General features: G+C 39.5%; 1 protein-coding gene across 1 annotated transcript; it reads left to right on the top strand.

Moving 5' to 3' along the window:
• The first annotated feature begins 3507 nt into the window (after positions 1–3507).
• LOC147262934 (E3 SUMO-protein ligase ZBED1-like) lies at positions 3508–6472 on the top strand. The gene is made up of 3 exons (XM_086202475.1): positions 3508–4269; positions 4650–5269; positions 5431–6472. Exons 1-3 carry the CDS (start codon positions 3798–3800, stop codon positions 5836–5838), a joined length of 1500 nt encoding a protein of 499 aa, XP_086058601.1. The 5' UTR covers positions 3508–3797; the 3' UTR covers positions 5839–6472.
• Positions 6473–8375: the final 1903 nt, after the last annotated feature.

Raw genomic sequence — 8375 nt, 5'->3', positions numbered from 1 at the left:
GTTGAGGCTGTTCGCATTCACTCTTCTACCTGCTAAAAAAAAAAAAAAAAAAAAAATCATATAATCTATGTAACTGTGAGCAACGGGCAAGAGGTCAGGGCATTTGCAGCAGTTTATAGTTATTTATTTATTTGCTTGAATTGAAACCCAAATCATGATCTTAACCTGAATGGTTTTTGCTTTGCCTTTTGCAGCTCTTAATCACAGCCTTTATATCACTGCTGTAAAATATTATATTTTCTGTTAAGATTAAAAGCAACGTGTTGCATTTTCCTCGAAATTTGCTGTTTACGCAGACCTGTTGATTGGGAAACGTTGGACGTTCTTTCAATTATCTGAATTTTTTTTTTTTGTGAGCTATGAAGAGAACGTTTCATGTGATTGTTTTGCTTTATGAAGTAGTTTGAGAAATATTTTCTCCTTTAATTTTCACGAGATATAATTGAATACTTAGACGCCTTTCATCTTGAATGAAATCCCTTCAGAAGATCTGGGGATATAATGGCCGTCACCTTTTGCATAATTTAAATCAGTTTTTTGTAAACATAACATTCGAAAATTTCTTAGCAAGTTCAATTGAGTAGCAATGTGTTTTTGGGCAGTTTTGTTGAAAAAAAAATCTGACTGTGCCAGAGCAATCCCATGTGAACATGTATAGTTCCTAAACCACAGGCTATACTAGCCGACTTGTGGCTTGGAGCTTTTTCTTTTTGAATAATTTCACACTTCCTGCATTAATTATAGCCTTCATGGTTTTGCTAGGAAGAAAACTCACACTAAAAGTGGGCTATCTTATTAATTTTGTGTGACAAAATAATTTGATATTCGTGCTTTGGCCTTTTATGACAGTTGTTTGGAAGTTGTTTTCAGTGTGATATCAGTCTGTGCTAAAAGGAGGGCTACTACAAACCCCACCCCCACCCCCCCCCAGCATTCTGGCATGAATCCCTAAAGAGCGCGAAACTGCTGTCTTAGTTAAGGAGTCACCGGAGGGTAAGAGAGAACTATTGTGGAGGAGGAAAAAAAAAAACAAGGATTTAATGTAGTCTGAAGCACAAAGAAAACAAACCAGATTGCGGCTGTAAAATTGCTGAGACGTCTCTCCATTAAGCTCCCCGCAGCTTTGTTTAAACAACTCAACGTATCACAAAGACAACTAATTCACCTCAAAGCCTTCAAAGCATCTTCTAGTCAAGACCCCACCCTTTTTTGTGTATGTTACACATTCTCATGCAGAGCATCTGTCAAAATTCATATTCTCCCCAAAGCATTCCCAGACACCTCCATCCAAGGACAAATCAATTAGCGGTTGAATGACAGGCAGATGGTTCTGAAGGACGTCTGTGCCTGTGCCTCAGGTGAGAGGCATCGGATGGCGGGCGAGCAACTGTCAAGTAGAATACTCATCTGAATGATTCCCGCATGTCACACACATACTCACACGCGCACACACTCACTCACACTTTCCCGAGAGCCTTTTGCTAATATCAGACACATGCTGCCACAAAGAGAGAGCTCTCAGCTTATGTAGGATGCAAAAAAAAAAAAAAAAAAAAAATCAACGTGGAGCAAAGCAGAGAAGTCTGAATATTTCATATACATATTATCAAACTGAATCGTAGATTAGCCTTCAGGTGTTGCTTAAGAAGCTGTGTGTGGAAAAAAAAGGTCTCCTGAATTTTTTTTTTTTTTTTTTTTGCACCGCAATTGCAAAATAGGAGATGTAAATTCCACAAATTAAAAAAAAAAAAATGTAAAAAGGCTTATTGTTAATACTGGTCTTCAAAAGAAAAGTAATCAAGCTAATCTTTGCACTGATCATACGCTTTCAAAGGGACAATACATCAAAGTGCCTAATTTGGTGACTTGGCAGTTTGTTTCATTTTACCTCACAAATGACAAGATAACAAGCTAACTGAATTAGGCTAGCTGCTTATCTGTGGGTAACCAAGACAACCATTTGGCTTGTTAATATCTGTGGAAGCAGGTACAAAAGCACCCATTTTGAGAATCTCTAGGGAAGAATGATAAAGAACCGGGAGTGAGAAAGATTTATCGGTAAAGAAAAAAAAAAAAGACCCATTGTCTCAGATTCATCCATAATGAAGAGACAAAAGGTACAATGCGTTAGAGATAGGAAATCGTTTATTCTAAGACTAAACAAGAGCAGCAGCTCCAAAAAAAAACAGTGGAAATTCCCTCCACACGTTATTTGGTAGCAGCTACTTAAGTAAAATTAGAATGTTATATCTTATTCAATACTATTGAGACTTTCTAAATATTAATGCAGTGTGTTAACTCTGTCGTGGAAATGGACTCTGTAAAACTGCGGAAAAGATCCTAATGCTCAGTAATTAAGATTCATGGCTTCAAACACCAATCAGATAAAGTGATTAAATCTTAGCTTGTCCAGATCTTAAAACTATTGCTTCCCCTCCCACTGCATCATCCTCTGAGGGTCCATCTCATCATTTCATTATTAATCTTTCTTTGTTTTGGAGCAGTGTTGCTCCCTTGAGAGCTCAGACTTGAAGCAATTAGAAGATGTAATTATTCCTCTGCAGAGTTGTAAATCTAAACAATCTATATCTGTCCCCTGGCTTCACGAGGCTGTGCCTCAGAGATACACTATGTACGACTGAGCATGTGGGGTCTACGACTATACGTACTTGAGGTGCAGTGTTCAATTTTGAGGGTAGAGTTCATCACTTGTGAAAATTCAGAACTGGGGAAAAGGAATAAATAATTAAAAATAGGGAACAAACTTTAAAAAAAAAAAATCCTCATATAAATTCATTTTGTAGCTTTCTGTTAAACACCAATATCACCTTTTTGGTAAGTCTGTTGTATCTAGTCAGTATCATATAAAACTGATGTCTGTAAGACTAGGTTGGCTATTGTAATTAATGCAAAGATAAGGGCGGCACAGTGGTGCAGCGGTTAGCACAGTCGCCTCACAGTAAGAACGTTCTGTATAGAGTCTCCATGCTCTACCTGTGCCTGTGTGGGTTCTCTCTGGTACTCCAGCTTCCTCCCACAGTCCAAAGACATCAAGAGGGGACGAGGCTGATCGATACTCTAAACTGACCGTAGGTGTGACTGTGAGTGTGAATGGTTGTCTGTCTCTATGTGATGGCCCTGGGATGGACTGGTGACCCGTCCAGGGTGATAGGGCTGAACGATTTATCGTTTTCTGATCGAAATTGCGATTTCAGATAACGCGATCATGTGATCGCCAAAGCTGCGTTTTTTTTTTGCAGTGCTCCTGACTGACCCAGGATCTGTTGTGTCAACTATCTTACACATACATGCAGTCTCCTTACCATCCTGCCAAGCTCACAAATCAGAAGCGGCATGCTGCTCGTGGACAGGTCCCGCTAACCAATCAGTATAACCTGCTCCACCTGCTCCTTAATTTCTGAAATGGCTTCAGCTGGACCACAAGCGGCGTTAGGGGATTTAATCCCCAAGAAAAACAGCACGTCGGTCATTTGGGAGTATTTCGGGTTTGAGGCTGCAGACATGCACCAGAAACCAGGTACTGTGCAAAACCTGCCACGCTAAAGTTGCAACATCCAGCGGAAACACAACCAATTTATACCGGCACTTGAAAAATCACCACAGGCATTTGCATGACAAAAAAGTCCGGTTAAAAGTCTGGCGAAGATACTACTAAGGCCCATAGTAGCCAAGAGACTACAATTACAGCATCTTTTGCTAGCGTAACTCCGTATGATAAGAGCAGCAGAAGACACCAGGAAATAACGACTGCCATAACACACTACATTGCGAAGGACATGGTGTCTGTTAACACTGTCACCAAAGACGGATTTAAAAACCTCCTCCGCACGCTGGACAGAAGATATGTGATTCCCTCTCGCACCTACTTCAACCAGGTTACCGTCCCACAGCTGTACGCGGAGTGTAAAGAAAAAGTGGTAACAGAGCTGAAAAATGTGGAGTATTATGCCACAACTACTGATAGGGGGTCAAGCAGAACGACCGAGCCATATCTTAGTTTGACTGTACAATTCGTAAATGAAAACTTTGAGTTGAAAAGTCGCTACCTGCAGACAGCATACTTTCCCACTGACCACACCGGAGAGAATATTGCCCTGGGTTTGCGAGTGTGTCTGTCAAACTGGGGTCTGAAAGAAGAGGACCAGACGTGCATCACAACGGATAATGCAGCAAACGTCATCAAAGCTGTGGAACTTAATCAATGGACCAGACTTCAATGTTTTGGACACAGGCTGTATCTTGCAATTGGTAAGTGTAAGAGTGTGTGTTTGTTAAATTTATCCATTCATACGGGTTTAATATGATGTATGCGTGTTTTCAGTATAGTCCGTACAGCTTTTCTCTTAATGTTTTTCTTTGAAGCCCTTACAAATACCTACTTTGAATAATTAATATTATAATAACAGATTATTTATCATCAATAGTAGATGATGAATAGTGTGTACATAACAGTATTTGTCATCTACAATTGATTTGATCATTTATTTCCTGACTGTTGTCTATAATGACTTTCTTGGTTTTAATTTGTTCTCTTGCTAGAAAATCTGCCTTGCAAAAGTTTACCATTATTATCCTTACATTTTCAGCCTGTAATTCTCATTTAATGTTTATGTTCTTTTTTTGTCCAGACAATGCTGTTAAAGATGATGCAAGAGTTCAACAGGCAACAGGACTTTGCAAACAGATGGTTGGTGTCTTCTCTCATGGCTGGAAAAAGAAAACAGCACTGAAAAAGGCACAGCAAGAATTAAATGTACCAGAGCACTCACTGATAACAGAATGTCCGACGAGATGGGGCTCAAGGCAAAAAATGATCGGGAGGGTGTTGGAGCAGAGCAAGTTGTTGTCTCAGGTCCTGTCTGAAGACAAGAAGACACGTCACTTGGTCCCCACTTGGCAGGACACAGATGTCCTTGAATCGATAAACAATGCCCTTGCTCCTCCTCAGGAGTTTACAGATGCCCTGTCCGGTGAAGCCTATGTAAGTGTGTCATACCTGAAGCCAGTTCTCCATCTCCTGAGAACATCAACCCTGACTGAAAGTGACGAGGACACAGATCTTACCAAGAAAATCAAATCAAGAGCTCTTGACTACATTGAAGATAAATACAGCGACCCAGCCACACAGGAGCTACTGGACATTACTTCTTTCCTTGATCCTAGATTCAAGACTGACTACACAAGTGCAGAGAATGTCCCAGACATCAAAGAAAGAGTGAAGATTGAAATGGAACAGGTGGCACAAAAGGTAACTTGTCCTGTTTCTTTGTGTAGTTTAATAATACAAAATGCCACATAAAATCCAAGTGATATTTACATATTACATTTTTTAATGTTTACATAGAATGCCCAATTTCTCTAAATCACAGACTGCAAAACTTTGACAGCTCTTATCTCTGTGTTTTGCAGGAAAAGAGGGCTCGTGTCAGCACCACAGATCCCATGCCCCAGGGTGCAGCAGAGGCAGAGCCATCCACCACAGGGAAGGGGAAGCGGACATTGGGCGGCTTCTTCAAGAGCAAGGCCGTCCCTCCTTCTTCCACTACGCAGTTGGAGGATGCCATGAAAGCTGAACTGGACAACTACCTGATGACTCCTACTATTGATGGAGAGGAAGATCCACTGGCCTGGTGGAGCGTGCACAATGTTAACTTTCCATTGCTGAGCAAAGTGGCTCGTAAATTCCTATGCATAACAGCTACCAGTTCGCCATCAGAGAGATTGTTTAGTGCCAGTGGCAATGTTGTCACATGTCAGCGCTCATGTCTAAAACCATCAAAGGTTGACATGCTGGTTTTCTTGACAAAAAATCTGTAAAGAGTGACGTAGAGATGTCAGGAAAGCAAGTATTATTGTTGATTTAGTACTTTTTGAGATTTTATTTGTTTGTTCTGCACTTCACCCTGACTTGTGGCGTCACCCTTTTGTTTAAAAAAAGATATTCGCTATTTTTGCTATATTGTTTAAAGAACAGATTTGCAATATCTGGTCACTGCTGAGCCATAAATGAATCACCCACCTATTGTAATGGCTGACATTTCTCAGAAGGGAAGATGTAGGGTCATTTTATTTTAGGAAGTTTTATTTTATTACCATTACTTTTCAGTTTCACTTACTGTAAAAAGAGTCCAGGTTTCTTAATGTAGGGTTGAATAAAGTACTTTCACTGCTGCTATAGATGTTGATAAGCTAGCTCCCTTGAGCCATAAAAGACTGACCTTGACCTATCCCTACTTGAGTGTAAGGCTGTTGGGCAAGATCATTTGGTAATTGTTGAATTTAGTTCTTTCTTTTTTTTTTGGAATTGTTTTGTATTTTATTTAACTTAACACAATTAAGGATTTGTTTTGCACTACTTTAAGTTAACAGCCAAAGAGGGCTCCTTTTAGTTTCAGTTGTAATGACTGCCGTTGGTCAAGGACTTCATAGAATGTACATGCATGTTTCTTGTCAATAAATACATTTGAAATCAATTCTTAACTTTAGTTTTCATTCTTGCAATAGAGTAATGGCATTTAATGTTTTAATGCTATGATGTAATTTTCTGTCATGTTTGTAAATGTTACTGTACATGGTGAATATTGCACTGAAGCTCGATTTGAAGGAAATCGAAATCGCAATATCTGCCAGAAAAATCGCAATTAGATCTTCTCCTAAGATCGTTCAGCCCTACAGGGTGACCCCACTTCTCACTCGTCATTGTCTTCCTCCTCCACTTTATCCGGTGGGACCGGGGTCGCGGGGGCAGCAGGCTCAGCTAGGAAGCCTCTCACTCACTCAAAAAAAAAATCCTTAACAGGATAAGCAGTGGATGGATGTATAGACAAAGAACTAAAACTCAACTTTTAGTGCAATAAGACCAGTGTGAATGACATGAAACAAATTAATGAATGTTTGTCAGGTACCGTTCAATTAACTTCTACACCTCATTAAAAGATATCGTCTATTAAAGCATATTTGGGTTGTACGGACATATTGTTGAACAAATGTCTATATAGCATAATCATATTTGATTCAAAAGCAACACTGATAGCAGAGCTTTTCTAAACAGAACTTCACATCTGAGATAATGTTCTCAGACACCTATATTCCAACAATATGTGGGATCTGTATGCAGCAAACTGACCCACCCATCATTTACATTTATTACCTGACTGATTCACCTTGAAGCTCCCTAGTTAGCTCAGTCAAATCTAACTCATACTTAATGCGAGACAAGTCTTCTCCACCGCTTCTTCCACAAGCTGCAGTTGTTTTTAGAGTAGATAAATTGACACGAGTTGGACCAAATCAGTGAAACGTCAGCAATGTGTCAGTATAACACAATAATAATCGAACGCAACAATGACAACACAGCATCGCGTAGGCTTAGCAGAACAGTTGTTAAAAAAAAAAACCTTAATAAAACTGATCAATTTAAAAGAAGGGTACATTAAATACAGTTAGTTCTTGCTGAATTATCTGTTAGACGTGCTTAATAACGGTCAGTTTAAAGTTAGGTAATGTGTCTAGTAATCATATACTCATGGTGCTCATGTTAACCTTATGGGATAAGACTGGGGTGGTGCTGGGGTTGTACATGTTCCCCATTTTACAATTAGGGTCACAAAAAGCGTTAATAAGTCTTTCATTGTCCGTAAAGAATACATACACAACACTCAGGTGTTACTAACAATTATTGCACCCGTATTTTAAAGTGTTGACCAAATAATATACAGTATGAGTAATATTTGTGTAGAAATGCTTTAAACATAGTGGCTGGTATCGGTTGTGCTACTTGGTGTCAGACAATATGCAGGTTCAGGTATCAGAACATCGCTAATCTGGTAGGGAAATCCAGATAAAATCTAGTGTCCCTTATTATAATACAATAACTGTTGGGTATATTACACTTTTCGTATTTCACGCCCGTTGAATCGCTGACAATTAGGGCAGACTGTCCTCTCCAACCTATTATATACAAGGCAGTGACAAAAGAAGAGCAGAAAAATAAATGTACAACAGATGTCCGTCACATTTGTTTATCCAGCATTTTAACAGGTGTCCATTAATTCCTACTAAAAACATTGCTAACAAATGTAAAGCAGTGCCAGACGACGCAACGTGCTCTTGCTGTCCAGTGACGGTGTGAGCATTGTAACCAATACTGCGAGCTTCAATCAGCAGTGATCAAAATTTAAAGCTTTAATCAGCATTGGCCAATATAACTCTGACATTAAGCCTGTAGCCATCCCGACAGCTGAAATAGTGTTCACTTGCACAAAGAGTGTGTCATTTTATGATGGTAGTGAATCAAAAAGGAATTAAGCACTTTGCAAACACAACATCTCTGTGATGAGCTCAGGATGACTTAC

This window comes from Aulostomus chinensis, chromosome 4 (genome assembly GCF_037954235.1).
Source record: "Aulostomus chinensis isolate RoL2024-O1b breed Wild chromosome 4, RoL_Achi_v1.0, whole genome shotgun sequence".
Classification (NCBI taxonomy): domain Eukaryota; kingdom Metazoa; phylum Chordata; class Actinopteri; order Syngnathiformes; family Aulostomidae; genus Aulostomus; species Aulostomus chinensis.
Note: the sequence above shows the minus strand (reverse complement) of the source record. Positions and strands in the feature narration are given on the sequence as shown.

Bases quoted from the DNA above. Each gene is read 5' to 3' on its own strand.
- LOC147262934 (XM_086202475.1), top strand. From the start codon at position 3,798: ATGGTGTCTGTTAACACTGTCACCAAAGACGGATTTAAAAACCTCCTC. The intron at 4,270-4,649 runs GTAAGTGTAAGA...TTTTTTGTCCAG, and splicing joins CAGGCTGTATCTTGCAATTG to ACAATGCTGTTAAAGATGAT. The intron at 5,270-5,430 runs GTAACTTGTCCT...TGTGTTTTGCAG, and splicing joins TGGAACAGGTGGCACAAAAG to GAAAAGAGGGCTCGTGTCAG.